The sequence below is a fragment of the Hemitrygon akajei genome, chromosome 6 (genome assembly GCF_048418815.1).
Source record: "Hemitrygon akajei chromosome 6, sHemAka1.3, whole genome shotgun sequence".
In the NCBI taxonomy this organism is placed as follows: domain Eukaryota; kingdom Metazoa; phylum Chordata; class Chondrichthyes; order Myliobatiformes; family Dasyatidae; genus Hemitrygon; species Hemitrygon akajei.
This window is the reverse complement of record NC_133129.1, coordinates 152177571-152202274: the sequence shown is the minus strand read 5'-3', so window position 1 is coordinate 152202274 and position 24704 is coordinate 152177571. Positions and strand designations below refer to the sequence as shown.

At 39.6% G+C, this 24704-nt stretch overlaps 1 protein-coding gene across 3 annotated transcripts in view; it reads left to right on the top strand.

Annotated features, from left to right (window-relative positions):
- sbf2 (SET binding factor 2) overlaps window positions 1-24704 on the top strand; it is a 521046-nt gene that overhangs the window by 72542 nt on the left and 423800 nt on the right. For all 3 annotated transcript variants that reach the window (XM_073049581.1, XM_073049580.1, XM_073049579.1), the window contains exon 2: window positions 9081-9166. In XM_073049581.1, the coding sequence (XP_072905682.1) occupies window positions 9081-9166 (86 nt within the window). The remainder of the gene's footprint in view (window positions 1-9080; window positions 9167-24704) is intronic.

The following is a 24704-nucleotide window of genomic DNA, read 5'->3' as shown; positions in this document are numbered from 1 at the left end:
CTTTTCTTGCATTAACTATATGAAAACTAATCATTTATAACACAGAAGAATAATTTTCAGCTTGATGTCTAACCTAATGCTACTGTCAAGTCCCATTTCTGTACTGTGTATAACACCCAGAAAATGCATTATCTACTATATTGTTGTGTTTAAACAAAATCACATTTTGTCTTCCACATCTTGTGTCAGTGGAAAAGAGCAAATTCTGGATTTCCAACAGTCACTTCCCAAAAAAATTAAATGTTAGTGATTTTTTTGTATTTTGTTCAAGAAAGTAACATTAATAAACCATTTTTCAAATAAAACATTGATTACTTTGCAGGTATATAGCGCAGTGCATGATTAAACAAGGATGACAAACAGGGTGCTAATGATCAATGACCTAATGAGTTGTCACTGATTAACTGAAACAAAAACGGGTGTAGAAGGAATCACGAGGAAATCTACAGATGCTGGAAATTCAAACAACAACACACACAAAATGCTGGTGGAACACAGCAGGCCAGGCAGCATCTATAGGGAGAAGTGCTGTCGACTTTTCGGGATGAGACCCTTCATCAGGACTAACCGAAAGGAAAGATAGTAAGAGATTTGAAAGTAGTGGGGGGAGGGGGAAATGCAAAATGATAGCAAAAGACCGGAGGGGGTGGGATGAAGTTAAGAGCTGGAAAGGTGATTGGCGAAAGTGATACAGAGCTGGACGAAGGGAAAGGATCATGGGACGGGAGGCCTCAGGAGAAAGAAGGGGGGGGGAGGGGGTGGAAGGAATCAGACTGGGTTTGCACCTATAGTACAGCTCTACACCACTGTTATGGGCTGTTACAAAGGTGGTGATGAATCAGCATTCAGGAGGGAGATTGAAAATTTGACTGATTTAATGACAAACTCTCACACAATGTCAGCATGACCAAGGAACTGATTGTAAGTTTCAGGAGGGGGAAACCAGAGGTCCATGAACCAATTCCAATCAGAGATAGAGAGGCTTAGTAACTATCTCTGGGTGCCACTATCTCAGAGGACTTCTCCTGGACCCATCATATAAAGACATTTGCAAAGAAAGCATGACAGTGTTCTACTTCCTCAGGAGTCTGCGGAGACATCAGAAACCTTGACAAACTTCTATAGATGTGTGGTGGAAGGTGTGCTGACTGGCTGCAATATGGCCTGGTATGGGAACACCAATACCTTTGAGTGTAAAATCCTACAAAATGTAGTGTATTCAGCCCAGTACATCACGGGCAAAACCCTCCGAACCATTGAGTAAACCGTTACCAGAGAAAAGCAGCATCCATCATCAAAGATCCTCACCAACCAGTCCATGCTCTTTTCTCACTGCTGCCATCAGGAGAAAGGTACAAGACTCTCAGGACTCCACCAATTTCAAGATCAGTTATTACTTCTCAACCATTAGGCTCTTGAACAAAAGAGGACAACAACTCTCATTCTACTGGTCGTCTCACGTTAAGCACTTTATCTTGCTATTTCATACTTTTGTTATTTATTGCTATTTATTTATGTTTGCTTTGGAACAGTTTGTTGTTCATTGATTTTGTTTACTGTTACTGTTCTATAGATTTGCTGAGAGTGACCACAGGAAAAAGAATTTCAGGATTGTATGTGGTGACATGTATGAACTCTAATAATAAATTTTACTTTGAAGGACAGCCAAACGAAAAGGTTCAGGTGTGGCAGATATGACGGTCTGATCTTCAGATCATCTACTCTTACAGCATGGCAAGAGTGAGTATAGCAACAAGACTGAATGTGGTCATCCCACATGAACAAGTGTCTCCCAAGCAGAAATTTCATGGCAGACAGGAGTTTTAAGATGTGCTGTTCAAGTTGTTCTGAAGAAGCAGAAAGAAATGGGCAAGGTTGAGGACCAAAAATGCAGTTGTCAGTCATAGAAACTTGAGTGTGGCAGCAGGCGAGAGTTACATCAAACTGATGTCATTTTTAAATTGGAAGAAGCCCACTGCTATCAGCTCTGAATGCACAGAAATCATTGGAACCTAAGTACATTCCTCTACAGTCCGGAGAAGTTGTGTCAGAAATGGTCTTTATGGAAAAGTTGCTGCCAAAAAGCCATTCCACTGAAGTAGAAACAAAGCCAAGAGACTCACTTACGCAGAAAAGCACGAGGACTCGGGTGCTGAACAACAGCAGCAAGTGCTCTGGAGTGATGAGTCAAATTGGGAAATTCTTAGCTCAAACAGGAGGCAGGTTGTCCATAAAAAAGACTGGAGAGCAGTACATGAATGAGTATCTGCAGCCAGCAATGAAGTATGGTGAAGGTGCCCTGCAGATTTGGTGCTTCATTTCTGCAGGCTGAGTTGGTGATCTGGTCAGAATTCATGGAATTCTCAATGATGAGAAGTACAAGCAGATTATCATCTATCATACAAACCATCAGGGAGGTTCTGATCAGTTCCAGGTTCATTCTCCATCAGGACAATGACCCAAAACACATGGCCAAAGTCATAAAGAACTACCTTCAGAGAAAAGAAGAACAAGGAGTTTGGCCACAGATGATATAGCCTCCACAGATCTCTGATCTCAACATCATCGAGGCTGTCCGGGGCTACCTGGAGAGACAGAAGCAAGCAAGGGAGTGAAAGTCTGCAGAAGAACTGGCAGTTCTCCAAGATGCTTGGAACAACCTATCAGCTGATTTCTTTTTATAAAACTGCACGGCAGTTTACCTTAGAGAATTGATGCAGTTTTTAAAATATTTTTTTCATTGAGCTTGGAATAGGCTGTACTAGCCCTTTGAGCCACAACGTCCTGCAATCCCTGATTTAACCCTAGCCTAATCATGGGACAATTTACAGTGACCAGTTAACCTACGCCTTTGGATTGTTAGAAACTGGAGCACCCGGGTCACGGGGGAATGTACAAACCCCATTTCCAGAAAAATTGGGATATTTTCCAAAATGCAATAAAAACAAATATCTGTGATATGTTAATTCACGTGAACCTTTATTTAACTGACAAAAGTAGAAAGAAAAGATTTTCAATAGTTTTACTGACCAACTTAATTGTATTTTGTAAATATACACAAATTTAGAATTTGATGGCTGGGAGACTCACTGGTCTATTATTTCCTGGGCTATCTCTACTCCCTTTCTTGAATAAAGGAACAACATCTGCAACCCTCCAATCCTCCGGAACCTCTCCCGTCCCTGTTGATGATGCAAAGATCATCGCCAGAGGCTCAGCAATCTCCTCCCTTGCCTCCCACAGTAGCCTGAGGTACATCTCATCCAGTCCCAGCGACTTATCCAACTTCATGCTTTCCAAAAGCTCCAGCACATCCTCTTTCTTAATATCTACATGCTCAAGCTTTTCAGTCTGCTGCAGGTCATCACTACAATCACCAAGATCCTTTTCCATAGTGAATACGGAAGTAAAGTATTCATTAAGTACCTCTGCTATATCCTCTGGTTTCAGACACACTTTCCCACTGTCACACTTGATAGGTCCTATTGTTTCATGTCTTATCCCCTTGCTCTTCACATACTTGTAGAATGCCTTGGGGTTTTCCTTAATCCTGCCCACCAAGGCCTTCTCATGGCCCCTTCTGGCTCTCCTAATTTCCCTCTTGAGCTCTTTCCTATTAGCCTTATAATCTTGTAGATCTCTAACATGACCTAGCTCTCTGAACCCTTTTGTAAGCTTTTCTTCTTGACTAGATTTATTACAGCCTTTGTACACCACGGTTCCTGTACCCTGCCATAACTTCCCTGTCTCATTGGAATGTACCTGTGCAGAACTCCACACAAATATCCCCTGAACATTTGCCATATTTCTTCCATACTTTTCCCTGAGAACATCTGTTTCTAATTTAAGCCTCCAATTTCCTGCCTGATAGCCGCATAATTCCCTACACTCCAATTAAATGCATTTCTAACTTGTCTGTTCCTATCTCTCTCTAATGTTATTGTAAAGGAGACAGAATTATGATCACTATCTCCAAATTGCTCTCCCACTGAGAGATCTGACACCTGACCAGGTTCATTTCCTAATACCAAATCAAGTACAGCCTCTCCTCTTGTAGGCTTATCTACATATTGTGTCATGAAACCTTCCTGAACGCACCTAACAAATTCCACCCCATCTTAAACCCCTCGCTCTAGGGAGATGCCAGTCGATATTTGGGGAAATTAAAATCTCCCACCATGACAACTCTGTTATTATTATACCTTTCCAGGATCTGTTTCCCTATCTGCGCCCCAATATCCGTGTTACTATTGGGCGGCCTATAAAAAAAACCCAGTAAAGTTATTGACTCCTTCCTGTTCCTAACCTCACCCACAGAGACTCCGTAGACAATCCCTCTATGGCGTGCACCTTTTTTGCAGCCATGACTCTATCTCTCATCAACTGTGCCACACCCCCACCTCTTTTGCCTCCTTCCCTGTCCTTTCTGAAACATCTAAAACCCGGAACTTGAAGGACCATTCCTGTCCCTGAGCCGTCCAAGTCTCTTTAGTGGTCACCACATCATATCTCCAACTATTGATCCACGCTGTAAGCTCATCCGCTTTGTTCACAACACTCCTTGTGTTAAAATAGACACATCTTAAACTTTCGGTCTGAGCACGTCCCTTCTCTATCACCTGCCTTTCCTCCCTCACACGCTGTCTACAAGCTTTCTTTATTTGTGAGTCAACCTCCTCTTCCCCAGTCTCTTCAGTTCGGTTCCCACCCCCCAAAAATTCTAGTTTAAACTCTCCCCTGTCTCCCCGCCAGGATATTGGTCCCCCTAAGATTCGAGTGCAACGACGTCCTGTTTGTACAGTTCACACATGCCCCAAAAGAGGTCCCAATGATCCAGAAATCTGAATCCTTGCCCCCTGCTCCAATCCCTCAGCCACGCATTTATCCTCCACCTCATCCTATTCCTATTCTCACTGTCACGTGAGACAGTGAATAGCAGTCCTAACTGACCAAAGAGAATTGCTTTACATTTTTTTACATGTGCCTTAGTCTTTTGCACAGTACTGTACAGGTGGTAGTGGTCCTTTGTACCTGAACTCCTTGTCATTTAGGTATTAACATTGTGGGTTTTGAAGATGGTGCTGTAATCTGGTGCATAATTGCATTGTATTTTATGGAAACTGTAGCTATCCCATTTGCCTGTATTCAGCCCATATCCCTCTGAATCTTTCTTATCCATGTTCCTATCCAAATATTTTTTTAAATGTTGTAATTGTACCTGCTATTGCCACTTGCTCTGGCAAATCACACTATATACCTACCACTTTGTGTGTGGGAAAATCTTGATGCTCAGATCCCTTTGAAATGTCTACCCTTTCCCCTTAAATCTATGTCCTTTAATTTTAGACTTCCCTACCCAGGGATAAAGACTCACCAGTCCTCTTGTATCCTTACAAATTTGCACCCTATCCATCTTAATTACATACTTTCATTACTGGCATGACCAGATCCACACACAGTACTCCTGTGTGGTCTTGCTAATGTCTTGTCCAGCTACAGTCGGCCCTCCTTATCCGCAGGTTCCACAAGCACAAATTCAACCAACTGCAGATTGGGAAAACCCAGAAGTTCTCTTTCCAACATTTGTGGTTAGAGCATGTACGGACAAGTATACTGGAGGATGTGCATTGGTTACTGTGGATTGGGAATTGAAAAAAACCGGAAGTTCTCTAAGTCAGAACAGGTACATCCGGTATTATTTAGTGTCAGTTAGTCAAACATTTGTCTTCATATATAGTTATATATTTAACCTTTCTATGTATATAAGACATTTAAGAAAAGTATGTATTCCAATAATTAAGCCACTGCGTTGCTTAGTAATAATTGCAGCTTCATCGGGGCAGGGCCTTCACATGCTCCATTATTCTCACTTTATTCTTTAAAATTGTTCCGATCATTGACCGACTGTAGCCTAATACTTTTCCAATGACCGATGGCGTTTCACCTCTTTGTGATCGCTTTATTATTTCCACTTTGTTTTCAATCATGATCTTTTTCCAGAACAGAAATCTGCGGGCAGCGGGTCCAGAGCTCCGCTGGGTCCTAAAGTCCACCAGCTTGAGTAACCACATTGTTTTGGTATCCGCGCGGGGGGTCCCGGAACCAATCTCCCGCAGTTAAGATTGATACTCTAACATTTTAGTCAGTGCCCTGATCTGTGAGGGTAAGTACGCCACACTCCAGTGCCTTGTCACTTGTGTTGACACTTTCTGGCAATTGTGAATGTGTAGCTCTTGGTCTCTTTGGTCAGTTAGGACTGCTATTCACTTTTGTATGTCTTGCATTGATTTAATTTCAGTACCTCTGTAAACAAAATAGTTGCTTTTTTGTTTTCTGTAATCTTGAATCTGGCTATTTGCAGAATTTCCTTCCACTGTCTTAACCAAAATATACAACCATGAATTCGTCTGACTCGAGTGCAAGCTTGTGCATTGTTTATTTGCCATGCTTCCATATTTGTCACATTTCTGACTGTGGCTAATAGAGGAGAAAATCTCAAACTGGAGTTTCAGGAAGTTTTAGAAAATCTCAAACTGGAGCTTAAATGCTAAATTGTATCCTAAGGGAAAATGTAGTGAAAACATTTTGTTTGCAGTACTACAACAGCCTTGCTCCAGGTTGCTCTCAATCATTGATGTGTCTTGGATGCTGATTGTGACCCAATATTTCTGTGCTTTGGAATTAATCCAGTTTACAGCAAGTGCTGTCTGTAACACACACAAAATGCTGGTGGAACACAGAAGGCCAGGCAGCATTGATAGGGAGAAGCGCTGTCGACGTTTCGGGCCGAGACCCTTCGTCAGGACTAACCGAAAGGAAAGATAGTAAGAGATATGAAAGTAGTGGGGGGAGGGGGAAATGCGAAATGATAGGAGAAGACCGGAGGGGGTGGGATGAAGCTAAGAGCTGATTGGCGAAAGTGATACAGAGCTGGAGAAGGGAAAGGATCATTGGTCTTCTCCTATCATTTCGCATTTTCCCCTCCCCCCCCACTACTTTCATATCTCTTACTATCTTTCCTTTCGGTTAGTCCTGACGAAGGGTCTCGGCCCGAAACGTCGACAGCGCTTCTCCCTATCGATGCTGCCTGGCCTGCTGTGTTCCACCAGCATTTTGTGTGTGTTGTTTGAATTTCCAGCATCTGCAGATTTCCTCGTGTTTGGTCTGTAACACAGTTTAGTTTGGCATGCATACTTGTGATGTGCTTTACTCATACGAGTGACTTCATCTTCCTTTTGAAGGTTTTGGAGCAAGTAAATAAATCCTTTGGCTTTGCCTAAAGTTATCTAAATATATTGACAAAAGCAAATCAACATTGGATATATGGAGATTTTGATTTAGATGTGAAGAAGATTTCAGAAAGTTTTGAATATGCAGCAAGAACTCAATGGTTGAAATGATTGTATCTGTTCCTGTTATTCTAGCTGTTATGGTAGTGTCTTCACCCTACAAGTATTCTTGAATTATTTCCAGACTGTGAGAGCAAGGACTTGCTGGTTGAGGACAAAGCCTTGTGAGTCCCACCAGCAGCTTGCACACAAATTTTGAAATAAGAAACAATGCAATGTCTACTGAATAAATCCCTGACTGAGCACATTGAAATACCATTCAACTGACCAAAATAATATGTGTTACTTGGGGAATGGATTTCAGCAAGAAGACAAGATTGAGAAAATAAGGGTGGTGAAGGAGTCTAGGTAGATCAAGGTCTACTAATCCTGTCAGCAGTAAGTCTTTTGACTGGTCATTGAAGTAAACTTTGCCTTAACTCACTGTCCCCTCTACCAATGCTTCTAACTATTTAATCTCTGTTATTTTGTGATATTTAGCACTGCACTGAACCAAATTATCAGCATCAAAAACAGAAAACTGTAGATGTTTGAAATGTGAAATGTAAGTAGAAAATGCTGGAAATTCTCAGCAAATAAGGAAAGATTTGTGGAAAGAAAATGAGTTATCGATTCCAAATGTTAATTCAGTTTCTCTTTCCACATCTATCATTGGGGAGATGTAGGCATCCAATGTGAAGGAAGGAGTACCTGTATATTTAGAAAATTGTAATTTCAGAGAAAGTAGATGTGGTTTCATAAAAAGGAATTGTTTTTGATGAATTTACTAGCCACCTTTGAAGATGTAACAACCAGATTGCTTAAAGGTGGTCCAATAGATGTAGTGTATGTAGTGTACAGTATGTAGTCATTTTGAGATTACCAAACTGGATGTAATGGTGTGCAAGATGATTTGTGTAGAATATTCAATTATTTACATCACTAAATTAAATGAAAAGGTGGATTTAGATTTGGTGAATGCACAATGGTGAGAAGTCTCACAGGTTTTGAGGAGGATGCAGAGAGTCTGCAAACTGATGTAGATCTTGAAGTTAGCAGGCAAAAAAATGATGTGGATTATAATGGTAATGTGAGTTATCCATTTTGATATGGAGAATACAAAAGCAGACTATTTAAACAAAGAGATTACAGTTGTAGATGAATATAAATCAAGGTATCCTTGGTATGAAGGTACAACAACAATAATTAGCAAGTCAAATAGATTGTTAGCTTCATTGCAAAATGGGTGGAATATACAAGCAGAACAAACCTGTTAGTGGTGAGGCATGTTCAGTGATTTTGTTTCATTGAGGAAGTAAAGGAGGCTGTAAATGTTGCTCTTATTTTGAAATAAGATTACAGTGACAGACCTGAAGAAAGCCAGTTGGTACTTTTCAGCAATATCAGTAAACATGGAGGCCGAAAGGGAAGCTGAGTGGTCAGCTGTTTATATGAATCATGTTGAGGGAGAAGGTGATGAGCCTCATGGATTTGAAACTGGAGATGTAACTTCAAGACTGTCATGAATGTAAATGTTAGAGGAGCCCAGAAAACTAATGTGTCTAGTTGGATGATGTATTGTTGTTGCTGGAACTTAAAATGAGATTTTATTTTGGAAGGTGGAGACTGGTTTTAAATTCTTTGATTTTACTAGTGGTATGTTTTGTTGTGCAAGGTTCATTGCTACATTTTTTCTGTATTAAGTAGTAGTCCTGCAATATGTGGTAACGTGTTAACTTTGTTTGTGCTTAGGATCTGTTGAAGGCTCAGGGAAAATAATTCAGCGTTTTCCACGAAAAGATTGGGATGATGCACCCTTTCCACAAGGAATAGAGTTGGTGAGTATCCTAGCTATCATTTCACTTTTCATGGTTGAAATTAAGGTGTTCTGAAAATGTTTTGTGTCAAATATTAATTAGTTAATTTGTTCTTGGCTTTTTTGAACTGAGTTTTATAGCTGTTCTGGAATGGAAATAATATTATGGTGAAAGGTGCTTGTATTGGGCTCAATTTAACAAAGAAAACTGGGGATAAATGATCTTCAGGTTTTTATGTGTGTTAATAATGATCCCTTGTTTTAATGATTTTGTAGGAGCCAACTGGAGTTAAAATGCTTTATCTGCATTTCAGGCAATTTTGTACATTAATATATAAATTAGTGAAAACAGGCCTCGAAATATGATTGTTGACCATGTTAAACCCTGTGACAAGGTTATTAATAAAATGTTGCTAATAAACTTGTCTGCAAGAAAAATCTTGGTGTCATCCCTTTTAATCACTTGAAATGGATTATACTTTATTAGTTTGGTTTGTAATCCTTTTTGTTTCACAGTAATTATTTACAGTGATTAAATACACATCTTTATGATCAGCTATTGGTAAATTCCACTGTATTTTGTGGGGTGTACGGTATACAAGTTGTTGCATTTGGTTTTGGAATTGCTCCATCTTCTAACATTTCAGTGGTTCCATTTTTTTTATGGCTGACTTTGCACTGGTGACCCATTCTTTCTGATAACATTTTACAATATTGTGATAGCTGGCAAACACAATTTTTGTGAATAAATTAGCATGTCAAATAGATGAAAGGTATTTTAATAACTGCAGAGAAATCCAAAGATCTTCCTGGCAGGGAACATATTGTTAAAGGTGATGCAACTGAGAATGAAACTTACATACTTTCTGGATTGGCAGTAAATAATAAGTAATCACTTCTCTGGACTGTAGTAAAGCTTAAACTCATTCCAGCTTAACAGTTGAATTCAATTATTTATTAATACTTTGATACCTTTTGAAATTTTCAGGTGTTTCCAGTGTTGTTTCTTACTGTGTTGCTATCACAGGAGGTTGCATATTTCTCTTTGAGTATGCATTTTGTTTATTCAGTAGAAACGTCACAGAACTTAGTTGCTTATAATAACTATATCATTCTGGCTGAAGAGGGCACTGAACTAACATGAAACAAAAACTGAAACCAGCTGGCTAACAAGGAAGCAATATGTCTGGGAATACAGTGGCAAGGGATTTGGATGACATGCCAGTCTTACGTTTTCTGGATGGGGTTGCCCTTTGAATCAAGTATTTTTGTGTTGTAATACAGATTTTGTGCATATTTATAGGTACTACCTTTGGAAAAAGTATAAAATATCATACCTTAATGTGTAGCATTCTTTCATTAACATGGAAACCAATTTAAGTGGTGAAATGTCTTTTGTTCATTTAATAGCAGACATTATCATAATTATATGAATGGCAAGTTTGTCCCTGAGAACTATTTTAGGTATCACTACTTGTAATTTTTCAAGAATCGGCATAACTATTGCTGTAAATAGAATAATTTTAAGCATGCTATTCTCTTTCTGATAATATTAAGCAAATTTATTCTTTCGTGGACTTGGACAGCATGGCTTAATCTGAATCGAAGTTTCACCAGAATAGACGCAAGATCTGAAGCTGATGCTTTTAATGATTGGATGGGGTGGGTAGGTAGAGGATTTTGACTTTGCTGTCCACATATAGCTTTAAGTAGGAGTCTAATTCTAGCATTCCTTCCTTTTTTGAGCGCCAATTCAATATAATTGCTAAGCACTTAAAACAGTTCCTCTGTCCTCAGACAGCATACCCTTATTCCATTACTTTTTGACTCCTGACACCCCGAAGCGCAACTGTAAAGCGTTCTTCATGTTTCAACTATGCATGATCTGAAATGGTATTTTCTACTGTTTTAATCTTTACACTTAAGTTTGATATCTAAATTTGATGAACTTGCACGTATCATTGTCTTCACTTAAGTTAACACATCTGAAGAAATTTAGCCTGATTGTATACATGTTCTAGTTAGATACAGTTGCATAACAAACAAGATGGCTTTTTCCCAGGGCTAAAATGGCTAGCACAAGAGGGCACAGTTTAAAGGTGCTTGGAAGTAAGTATAGAGGGGATGTCAGGGCTAAGTTTTTTATGAAGAGAGTGGTGAATGTGCAGAATGGGCTGCTTGCATTGGTGGTGGAGGCGGAAACGATAGGGTCTTTTAAGAGGCTTCTGGATAGGTACATGGAGCTTAGAAAAATAGAGGGCTATGGGTAATCCTAGGTAATTTCTAAAGTAAGTATATGTTCGGCACAGCATTGTGGGCTGAAGGCCTGTACTGTGCTGTAGATTTTCTTTGTTTCTAAAAGAAAAATGTGCACATGAAGTTGGAAATTGGACTTTGAATCTCAGTAGCAGGATCTAGTTAAGCAACTCCCCATGGGTTATAGACTACTGAACTAATAAGCAAAAAAAATATGCTTTGTTTATACCAGTGACAGCATTGCTAGATTGGGCACAATATACTATTTATATATAAATATTTTCTACCGTAATTTTCTGACCTTGTGTATACAATGCATCATTATTGTTTTATGATACTTGTACAAAAAGTACTCAAATAATGTAAGAAGTGTGCAGGCATTTCTATGTTTCTTATTTTTAGAACCTATAAACACTATGCCAGTCAATTCTACTTGATTTTCTTTTGGGGCTGATGTTGTGCACTGGTCCCAAAAGCAAGTCAAGCAGATGTCCTTGCAACTGTGCCCATGCCCTGGTCTTCAACACATATCTAATTTGTCTTTGCCTAGTGTGTATATGGGGTTTAGGTCAGTTGGGTTAAGTATTCTTATAAAACCATGGCAACTGACTTGGTGTTTTATTGTCCAGGATTACTTGCTCATGTGAAAGGTAGATATCTCAGATATAATTACTAAGTTCTTACTGTTTCAGAGGCATCTAAATATGCAAAACAGAAGAATGCAGAAGTGCTAGATTTCCATGAACTTGCCATCTGAAAGTGGTAAAGCAGCATTTGGGGTGAGAACATTGGCTCTGTTTCTCAGGAGTATATAGACTCAGCACAAGCTCCTGCATTACTACATGCACACTTGTGCTTTGCTGTATCTATGGCAAAATTTATAGATCCCCATGAGCCATGTCAGAATCCATACAACTGGAGTGGAATCAATTCTTTCTTGATCCTGTGGGAATGTGTTAGAGTGAAGAATGCCATTGTGTAGATGTGCTAGAATGTATGATCAAGTTGCATGTATCCCATTTTTTAAAAAAAGCAATGATATCAAGACAACTTCATGTCTGGGATTTAATTAATAAAGAGTTTTGAAGGAAGTGCATAAGAATTTTCTAAATTACAATGAAATGGTGCTAATTTGCTGCATGAAACTTTGCTGATCTGGCTGTTTTTCTGGTCTGTTTGATGTTACTGTATTAATGTTCAAATACAAATTCAATTCAGTTTTTTGGTTGTTAGTCAGAATAATACATTTTCTAGATAATCCGATAAACTTAGAGTTCAGGAAACGACATTTGGGTAAGTTTTAAAGGGGAGCGTAGGGGAAATAAACCGAGTAAGTCTCAAAGGAGTGTGGGATATGGAACAAGGTGACTCTTGCAGTCCCGGATTGTTGCAGGCATCTTTCTATAGAATCGTCTTCAGAGGCCAAATTGAAGTTCATTGTGGATGTTTTAAAAATTACATCTTATTTTACAAGATTTTATCTTGTTTTATAACCCAACAAGTTATAAAAATGCTGCATGAATTGAGTTTTTAGCTATCTAAATAAGCTGTTGGATCTGACTATTGAATTCTTAGACTGTTTAATTCATATTGTCTTTGCAGTTTAACAATTATGTGCTTGTATTTTATGTGATTTTTATACATGTAAACAGTTTTAATATGCCTCTAGTGGTTATATGGGGTATAATTCTGGAAAACTTTTTGTTCTGCATTACTTGAGTAAGTGCTTTCTCATTGATTAACATGGTACGACAGTATTGAATAAGCACTTTCTAATTGTTTAATTCTTATCTGTAGATTTGAATGGAATTTTCTTTACCGCTTGGTATATTTTTAAAAAAAAGCTATTCTATACTAGGCGCTATCTTTAATCTTGTCTTTCTCTTCACTAATAGACCACTATCAGTGTCTGTTCAACTTTCCTCTGTTCTATCAACTCTTAATAAAACAATCATGGTACAACAAGTTCTGTGTCTCTTTCCTGACTTCGAAAAGAAACTTTGATCAGAAACATCAGAATAAGTGGCATAGTTGGTGAAGATTTCAAAGTTACTTGAAATAATTGAAGACCAAGAGGGAATTCTCGGCACCAAAACAAAAGGAGTAAGAATTTCCATGTTCCTCTGTCTGAGATTAAGTGTTCTGGCTTCAAATATCAGATGGGAATTGCGAGTGAGGAGCTGCTACGTTGCTATTTTAAATACAGATCTGTAAAAAAAGAAACACAACCCAGTGGAGCCAAGTGAAAACTAGTAGAGTGTGGATTATGTGCGCAAGCTGGTAGAGTGCCAAATAAATTAAATTAAGTTCATACCAGTAGTGTAGCACAGATACAAAGATGATAAATTCACGTGAGCCAGTAGAGTGCACGAGAAAGCTTAAATATATATGCAATCCAGCAGAGAACGACAGGGAAGGTCGGAGGTGGGAGTGGACTGAATTAAATTCAGGTTGCAGGATAACCTATTAAAATTTCAGCTGTAAATTATTAATATCTTGAGATCATGGTCAAGGTAATAAAGATGTATTTTGAGTAAAACATTCCAGTTTAATGAGAGAATCTGGGCAAAATGCATTATCAGTGTTGAATCTAATGAAACATGGCTGCTAGATGATATTGTGAAAGTATGGGATAAGCTCCAGAAAATGCCTGCTACTGGTTTAGAGTTAAGACTATGGTTGGTTTGATCTAATGTGTGAGCAATTGAAAGAGTTAACAGGACTCTAAAGGTGACATTCTGTAGAATTCCTGATATATGTCAACTATTTGCCCAGTATATTAACAAGAAACACATGATGGTAGTCTTAACTCAAGAACATGGAGACCACAGTGGATATTGTTAGTTCTTACTCTGACAAAGGTCTGTACACTAATGGCTCATCAATGATTGAGAGAGGAATTAGAATGGTTTCGTCAGGAACTGAAGTGCTGGCAGCAGGAAGCATGGCTCCTGGTACTTTTGTGTAACTGGCAGAACTGAAAGCTTTGATTGAAGGAAGCAGAAGGAAGATCAGCTAATATCTACGCTCATTCTTGATATGCTTTTGAAATTGTTCACAATTTTGGAAAGCTATTGACAGAGGATTTCTGTTGGAACACCAATCAAGGTTGGCCAACTAGTACAAGACCTTTGATGTCATGCTGTCAGAAGTTGCTGTATTAAAATGTAGAAGTTACTCTAAAATGGCTTCAGTTGAAAGCCATAGTAATGTATTTGTGAATAAAATTGCAAAAAGGACAGCACAGGAAGGAGTGAAAGAAATAAAATGACTACTAATAGTATGTGCAGTGAACCCGACTACTAGAAATATGGAAACAAAGTTGAACTCTGTATCATAAACAAACATGCAAGATATTAGAGAGATGCAAGCTCAATGCCTGCCACAGGAAAAGTAGTTCTGGATGAAGAATGGTAGGAGGTTAAACAGCAATAGGGTATGGAGATATGGCAATAGTCATAGACTGGTAGCCTCAATCACATTGTTTCCTTATCTGGCACAACAAATACACTCTCTAGGACACATTGGAGTGCAAAAGGTGGTCAACAGATTCTTCCAATGGTGATGGAATCCAAAGTTCAGCAACAAGCATGACAAACTTCTGAAAACTGCATGACATGCCAGAAAACAAATCCTGGAGCATGAAAAGCTGCCATAATTAAGTGTGCCTGACCAACTTGGTCCATCTTTACACTTACAAATGGACTACATTTCTTTACCAAAACGTCAAGGATACCCAGATCTACTGGTAATAGTGAATAAGTTTTCAAGATGGGTGGACTCTTTTACAGCAAGTAAAGCCACTGCCACACACGCAGCAAACCTTTGATCAAGGACTATATTGCTTGGTGGGGATTGCCATGTCACATTGACTCTGACCAAGGAACACATTTCACTGGGTGTATTTGTCAGAAGTTATGTTGACTGATGAACATTGGTCTTTTCATTGCCCACATCACCCAGAATCAGAATCAGGTTTATTATCGCTGGCATGTGATGTGAAAGTTGTTAGTTAGAAGACAAAAAAAAAACAAGTAAATCAATGACAGTTTACGTATGTTGAATAGATTAAAAAAAGTCTGTGATAGTCTTGAAGCATGGAGGTTGCTTCATGCAGTGATGGTTCCCTTGATTGGTTTCTCCATTTTCAGCAGCAGTCAGTATGCTGAGATTAACATTATTGAGAACAGTGACTGCTAACTACAGCTGAGTTGTGCACCAATCTTTGTTAATGTACTCACAGATTTCTCCTCCTTATGATTTCCTTGACAGGTATACTGGTGCCTGAGAAGAACATGGTACCCTGCCTTAATGACTTATCTAGTAGCAGTTACATCCACTGTGATGAAGTACTTTGAGAGACTGGTGATGAAAAATTCATCTCCTGCCTGAGAAGTAACTTGATTCCACTCTAATTTGCCTACTGGAGCAACAGGTCCACAGCAGATGCCATCTCACTGGCTCTTCACTCAACTGTGGAACATCTGGACAGCAAAGATTCATACATCGGGATGTTCTTTATTACTATAGCTCAGCATTCAATACCATCATCACCTCAATACTAATCAACAAGCTCCAAGATCTTGGCCTCAGTACCTCCTTGTATAATTGGATCCTCTATTTCCTCACTGGTAGACTCCAGTCAGTTTGGATTGGCAACATTATCTCTTCCACGATTTCCATCAGCAAAGGTGCACCACCAGTAGGCTAAGCCCACTGCTATACTTGCTTTACACTTATTACCTTGTGGCTAAGCACAGCTCCAATGCCCTATTCAAGTTTGCTGATGATGCCATTGTTGTAGGCCGAATCGAAGGTGGTGATGAACCAGCATAGAGGAGGGAGATTGAGTATCTGGCTGAGTGGTGCAGTAACAGCAACCTCTTACTCAGTGTCAGCATAACCAAGGAGCTGATCATTGACTTCAGGAGAAGGAAACCAGACGTCCACGAGCCAGTCCTTATCAGAGGTGGAGAGGGTCAGCAACTTCCTTGGTGCTATTATTTTGGCGGACCTCTCCTGGGCTCAGTACCTAATTGCAATGATGACGAAACCACAGCAGTACCTCTGTTACAGGTAAAGTTCTCCCCACCATTGACCACATCTACACGAAACACTGTCACAGAAAAGTGGCATCCATCATCAGGGACCTCTGCCACCGGGACATGTTGCCATCAGGAAGAAGGTGAAGGAGCCTCAGGATGCATACCATTAGATTCAGAAACAGTTATTACCCCTTAACCATCAGTCTCTGGAACCAAAAGGGATAACTTCATTCAGATTCATTTACCCCATCATTGAAATGTTCCCACAACTTATGGACCCACTTTCAAGGATTCTACATCCCATGCTCTTGATATTTTTTGGTTGGTATTTATCTATTTATTTCTCTCCCCCCCCCCCCCCCCCCCCCATATTCGCACAATTTGTTGTCTTTTGTACATTGGGTGAACACCCAAGTTGGTGTGGTCTTTCATTGATTTTGTTATGGTTATTATTCTATGGATTTATTGAGTTTGCCTACAAGAAAATCTCAGGGTTGCATATGGTGACATATATGTACTTTGATAATAAATTTACTTTGAGCTTTGAAACGTTGGATGAATTCAGTTGGTCAGGAGCATTTGTGGAAATGAATAAACAGTTGATGGCTTGGGCAGATGCCCTTCATCACTAATGGAAAGGAAGAAGGGAGATGCCAGAATAAGAAGATGGGGTGAGGGGAAGGAAGACAAGCTAGGTGATGGGTGAAGACAGGTGGGTGGGGGAAGGGGGAAATGAAGTAAGAAGCTGGGAGGTGATAGATGGAAATGGCAAAGGGCTAGAGAAGAAGGAATCTGATTGGAGAGGAGAGTGGACCATGGGAGAAAGGAAAGGAGGACAGGTACCAGGGGAATGTGATAGGCAGGTGAGGAGAAGAGGCAAGAGGCCAGAGTGGAAAATAGAAGACAGAAGGGGTAGGGGGAAAAAGAAATTACCAGAGTTGGAGAAATCAGTGCCATCAGATTGGAGGCTACCTAGACGGAATATGAGGTCTTGTTCCTCCAACCTGAGAATGGCTTAGTCATGGTAGAAGAGGTAACGGACCAACATTTCGGAATGGGAATAGTTGTCCACTGGGAAATGCTGCTTTTTGCAGATGGAGTGGATGTATTCCACAAAGCCTGGTCTCTCCAATGTAGAAGAGGCTGCATTGGTTAGCTCACCAATGTAGAGGAGGCCATATTGGGCCACCATAAAATTTGCATTCTGCAGCTTGATAGAATAATTACTAAATATTTGTGAACACCATGCTTCATAACTTGAAACCACATGGCTGAGGTGGTGGAGGGTCTTTGACGATAGATGTTGCCCCTATAGATGCTACCGATGGTGGGTAGTGATGTGCCCACAATGTAGTGGGCAGAGTCCACTTGCCTCTGTAGCTTCTTGTGTTCCTTACATTTGAATTGCTATTCCAGCCCATGATGCAATCACTTTGCATAATTTACAATAGCATATCTCTAGAAATTTGTTAGTGTTCGATGACAAGCCAAACCTCCTCAATGTCCTAAGAAAGTAAAGACTGGTGCAACTTTGCTATGATTGCATCTATATGCTAAACCCAGGACATGTCATTTGATATTTTAACACCAGGAATTTAAAGCCTCTGCTCTTTCCCTGCTGATCCCTCAACCTGGACTAGTGCATTTTTATCCTCCTAAAGTCAGCAATTAGCTTTTTATTTTTACTGATGTTCAGCAAGAATTTGTTTTTGCAGTATTACTTAACTAGGTGTTCTATCTCACATTGGTAAGCTGACTTATCACCAGTGATTTGTCCAACAACAGCGTTGTCATCAGTGAACTTTGTATATGACATTGGAGCTCTACTTAGCCACACAGTTACGAGTGTATAGAGAGTAGAGCAGGGGGCTAAGCACACAGTTCTAAGGTGCACTGCGTTGATAGTCAGTGAAGAGGAGATGTTCTTACCAATCTTCAAGTTTAAGGCTTGCTGATGAGGAAGTTGAGTTATCCAGTTGCAGAGGGAAGTATAAATCCCAGGTCATGAAGCTTGATGATGAGTTTGGATGGGATGATTGTGTTAAATGTTGAGCAGTAGTCTGTGAACAGCAGCCTGATGTACAAATTCATGTGGTTCAGATGGTGCAGAGCAGAGTGAAGAGCGAAAGAAACAGCATCTGCTTGACTCATTCTAGCAGAAGGCAAATTGAAGCAAGTCCTTGAATATAGTTCAGTCCACCGACTCAAAGCAATCTGGAATTTCCTCCTCTGCCCTTTAGCTCTTCTTTGTCCTCTTCACTGAGACAACACTCATGACCCTCCGGGTATACATAAGCAGAAGAAGCACAGTCAAATAGTCAGATTTACTGAAGTGCAAATGAGAGGTGGAACAGCAGGCGTTCCTGGTGGTGAAGTAGTGTGTTTGAGTTCTCTAGTATTGCAGGTGATGTGTTGATAGTAGTTAGGCAGAGACTTCAGTTAATCTGATTTAAAGTCTCCTGCTACCATGTACAAGCTTTGGAGAGTGCCATTACATTCTTGTTGATCGAGTTTATCATAAATCAGAGTATGCTGTTTTTTATCCCTTGCCTGATTCTGTTGTCTGGTCCATGTGGTTGACTGAAAAACCCTCAAGCTAGAGTGCTGTGTCAGTAGAGTTTTTTGTGAGCTATGTCTCTGTGAAACAGAGTACACAGTAGCGACTCATGCCCCTCTGATAAAGCAGTCTCTGATTTCTCTGGGTTATTAGCATGTGATTTATCATTACCAATTTTCCAGACACTGCAGCAAGTTGCAAGATGCAACTTTCTGTTTGTGCTTTTTTGACAGCCAGAAAGGTTCCAGAAGAGTTTCAGGCAATGAAACTTTTACGATTTCTTGAGTCTTTTAACTTTCTAGTTCAGTAGAATTTTTAGTTCTGCTATGTTAATTTTAGTTATTTAGAGAAACACCCCAATTTTCTAGCAGCAATTTTTGTATGTCTGAAGTGTAATGAGCAGTCCAGTGTGATCTATTAATTCAGTGGAAAGATAAATGTAGTTATATATTTTACAGCTTTATCAAGGCAAAGTACATTGCTCAGTTATTTAGGGAGTAGCAATTAATGATTTGCATTGTTCTTGAGCAATTCTGCTCTTTCTTCATAACCCACTTCTCCCCACACCCCAAAAGTAAGTTAATTGTGAGAATGGGCAAAGTGGTAGATGGAATATGGTATAGGGAAATGTATGGTTACGTACTTTGGTAGAGGAAATAAATGTGTAGACTGGGAGAAAAATTTGAAATCCGGAGTGCAGAGGGACTTGTGAGTTCCTGTGCTGGATTCCCTAAAGGTTAACTTGCTGGTTGAGTCAGCAGTAAGGAAGTGAAATGCAATATTATCATTAATTTCAAGAGGACTAGAATACAAGATCAAGGATGTAATGCTGACGCTTTATATGTCATTGGTCAGATTGTACTTGGGAATATTGTGAGCAGTGTTGGGCCCTTTATCTAAAATGTATGCTGGCATTGGAGAGGGTCAAGAGGAATTCACAAGGATGATTTTGGGAATGAAAGGGTTAATGTATGAGTGTATGATAGCTCTGGGCTTGTACTTTTTGGAGTTTAGAAGAATGAGGGGGATCTTACTGAAACCTATTGAATATTGAAAGTCCTAGATGGAGTGCATGTGGTGAGGATGTTTCCTATACTGGGTGAATCTCTAGGACCAGTGGTCACAGCCTCAGATTAGGAGGAGGTTACTTTAGAACAGAGATGAGGAGTAATTTCTTTAGCGAGAGGATAGTGAATCTGTGGAATTCATTGCCATGGATAGGTGTTGAGGCCAAGTCATTGATTATATTTAAAGCATAGGTTGATAGGTTTCTGATTAGGCAGGGTGTCAACAGTTATAGGGAAAAGGCAGGAAAATGATGTCGAGATGGTTAATAAATCAGCCATGATGGAATGGCAGAGTATAGTCGATGGGCCAAATAGCCTAATTCTACTCTTCTGTCCTATAGTCTACTATCTGGCATTTGGAGCAGCATAATTTAGAAGCCATGCTATGAATGACATCAGGTACCAGAATTTCATCACTACTTTATGAAACATGATTGTTCATGCAGTCATCTTCTAAATATAATTACCTCTAGAAACTGCAAGTTACCCAGTTTGCAGCATTTTGTCAACTGATTGGCCATTTGTACCTGGTTTGTCAGAAGACCAAAACAACAATGCAATTTGTTAATCCTCCTCCAGGGCAGAATTGTTTGAAGATCTGCTAGCTACTACAGTTTTCTCATCAGATGATAGGAAAGCAACCTTGAGAGATTATGTATCTATTTCCTGAACTTTCCTCTGGTTGATTCAGCAGGATCCCTGCTGTGGGTCAGAGCTTATCCTCGAACTTGGGACTTGAGTTGACAAGTGGCAAGTAACATTTTAGCCATGCAAGTGCCAGGCAATGACTATCTCCAACAAGAGAGGCTTTAACCATCGTCCCTTGACATTCAGTGGCATCACCATCACTGAATCTCCTACTATCAACTTCCTGGGGGTTACCGTTGACAGGAAACCAAACTGGTCTAGACATATAAACACTGTGGCTACCAGAGCAGGTCAAAGGCTAGGAATCCTGCGGCTTGTAGCTCACCTCCTGACTACCCAAAACCTTTCCACCATATACAAGGCTCAGGGCAGGAGTGTAATGGAATACTCGCCATTTACCTGGATGAGTGCATCTCCATCCATACTCAAGGAGTTTGACAGTATCCAATACAAGGCAGCCCACTTGATTGGTACCTCTTCCACAAGAATCCAAATCCTCCACCATCGACAAACAGTTGCAGCAGTGTGTACTATCTACAAGATATACTACAACAAAACACCAAAGTTCCTAAGGCAGCAACTTCCAGACCCACGACCACTATCATCTAGAAGGATGAGAACTGCAGATACCTGGGAACGCCACCACTTGGAAATCCTCCTCCAAGTCACTCACCATCCTGACTTGGAAACATACCTCTGTTATTTCATTGTCAAAATCATGGAATTCCCTCCTTAAAAACACTGTAAGTGTACCTACACTTCAGGGACCGCAGTGGTTCACAAAGGCAGCTCATCACTACCTTCTCAATGGGAACTAGGAATGGGCAATAAATACTGGCTTAGCTGGCGACGTCCACATCCCGTAAATGAATGAAAAAAAAACTTCAGTGGAATCTTCCATATTTGCTTTTGCAGATGGCCTTTATTGACAGCAAATACTTTTGGACTAACTGAATGGGTGGAAACACACTTGGCCAGTTGTAGAAGGGGCCAGTAAGAAAAATGATCAAATTGAAGCTCAAGATTCATCTTTCTTGATATATAATGGACTTGTCTTGTTCTCCTATTCCAGTTATCAGGTAAGTATAGGTCTGACCAATTGTAGCCAATTCTCTGACTGCAACCAAGAACAGGAAAACAGCTTGAGGGGCTGGTAACTGAGCTGGGGCTCGAGTGGGAGAGCTTGAATCTTCTCTCCTTTCAACAACCTGGCCACCATCCTTTGCTTTGGATTTTCTGGGCATGTTGAAGGCAACTAGATGTTCATGAGATAAGGTGCTAGGCATGTTAGCTGTTCAAACCATTAAGACTAAAATCTGTTGAGAAAATGATCTGTTTAGAAACTGCCTGGAGAAATTGACAAGGGATGTGTTGAAAGCAATTTTGAGGATGATCCAGAGGGAAGAATAGAACATGAGACATGGGAATAGAATTGAACAATTTGGCCCATTGACTCTTCTTGGCAATTCCATTATTAGTGATTTATTATCCTTCTCAACCCTTTTCTCCTGCCTTCTTCCCATAATCTTTGATACCCTTTCTAATCAAGAACCTATTAACTTCCACTACAAATATATTTATTTCCCTCTCACTAAACAAATTACTCCTCATCTCTGTTCCTTTAGAACGTCCTTCTATTCTGAAGCTGTGCCCTCTTGTCCTAGACTGTCCCACTATAGGAAACATCCTCACCACATCAACTCTATCTAGATCTTTCAATACTCAATAGGTTTCAATGAGATCCCTCTCATTCTTCTAAATTCCAGCTAGTACAGGCCCTGAGCCATCAAATGCTTATTATACATTAACCCTTTTATTCCCAGGATCATTCTTGTGAACTTCCTTTGGAACCTCTCCAATGCCAGCACATCATTTCTTAGATAAGGGCCCAAAACTGCTCACAGTACTCCAAGTGGGGTCTATCCAATGCTGTATAAAGCCTCAGCGTTACATCCTTGCTTTTATATTCTAGTCCTCTCGAAATGCTAAAAGATTGGGTGCCAAATCCTAGGGCTATAACCGTTTAGCAGGCTGGAGGGAAGGCTCATTGGCATCTGGGATGGAGCTATGTTTTGAAAGGCACTGTGGTACTGCTCAGCTGATATTTGGCCTTTCCCCAGAAGACAGAATTCTATAGCAAGCATGAAATTCTATATGCCTAGGTAATATAGATAATATATATGTTGGGTAATCTAATCATACTGAGGTGTGAAGTTTGGACTTCCTGATGTTCAGGGAAGAAGATATGATGCTATCCACTTGGCTTAGCAGAGTTTATTTGACCCTCCTTGCTTTCTCTGACAGGAAGGCCCCTTTTGACATTCAGAATCTAGTCAGAAAGAAGACCTCAATTGTTTTCACAACTGGGAGAAGAACTTGAGTTAAATCCTTTAATCTTGTTCAGAAAAGCATCAACAGTGAATTTGCAATGCACAGTGAGGAAAAGTAAAGGTGTAATATTTTAAAAAGTAATAAGCTGGTAATATTTAGAAGGAGATAAAACAAAGTGCTGGAACTTCTCAAAGCGTCAAGCAACGTTTCTGGAAGAAAAACAAAATTAACATTTTCCAGCTAGTGACCTTTGATCAGAATGACCTGAAACATAGATTTTAATCTGGAAATGTTCAACCTTAATACCTGGTTAAAATAATTAAGAACGTATTTCATTCTGTAGAATTAACTTGGTCACCTATTCATAGCACACAAAGTTCATGTATTTAAAAAATCACATAGTGACTGAAAATTAAGATTTTTTAAATTGACTGTTGCAAATGGTCCAAAATGTATATATAAATGCTTTAATTATGATTGCTATGTTACAATATGGAATAGCCAGATATAAAAGCAATATTGTTTCATTAGAAAGTATGTCAGTTATTTGAGGTCTAGTGCAGTCCATTAATTGGAAACTATCATTGGTATTTCCTGTGTTTGTAAGAGCATAATCATGTTTATTCATTAATTATTGTAATACGTGGTCATTTCAAATTTTCAACTTTAATTGAGTATGTGGATACACGAGGCTACAATAACCTGTCATGCTCTGTTTTTAATGTAAACTTTTAAAGCATTATTATCTAGCTTCCACATTGCCATTAGCACATGCCACAGTGTTCTGATAGCAGTGTTTGGACACTCTTTAGTGTTTCCAGATCATTAATTTTGCCCCTTGTGACCTACAGCTTCTCTCCTGCTGTTCAGTTACATTAGCGAATGACTATCTATAATGACTTATTTATTTCCTTGGTGAATGGATTTAATCAAGGGAGAAATAGATTAGTTATGATGATTAGACTTTTTAAGATGACCATTTTTGATGCCTATATTCTTTTTAGCACCGTGCCCTGATTTGTGCTGCCCATAGAGCAATGATTTGTTCAAAAATTCATGATCTTCCTGTCTGAACAATTGTGTGTCTGTCTACCTGTAAGCACAGTACTGCTTAAGGAAGTTTGCAGCCTGATTTGACTGCTACTGTTACCATGGCCCTCTGGAAGTCTGACCAGAAGCAAACTTGAAAACTTTATTGGGTGTGATAATGATATAAATGTCTTAATTGTAACCTGTCAGCTCAATGAGAAGTACAGATGGGCAGTCTGATGTGCTAACTTGAGAATCAACAGCAAAGGTCGCCATGCAAACTAAGCAACAAAGAACTACCATGTAGTAGAACTAAGTAATCCCAAATCAATAAATTGCATCAAAGCCCGCCACATTTACTTGTGAATAGTGTTGAACAATTAAATTGCTTTTGGGATTTCCCATCCTCAGTGACATCAAGGCCAAGATTACTTAAGAATGCTAAAAGTAAAGTACAAATCTAGAGATTTTGCAGATACTGGAAATCCAGAAAAGTCAACACAAAATGATGGAGGAACTCAGTAGGTCTGGCAGCATCTGTGGAAAGAAATAGAGTCGATGTTTTGGACTGAGACCTTTCATCAGGGTTAGAAAGAAAGGAGGAATCATCCAGAATAAGGTGATGGG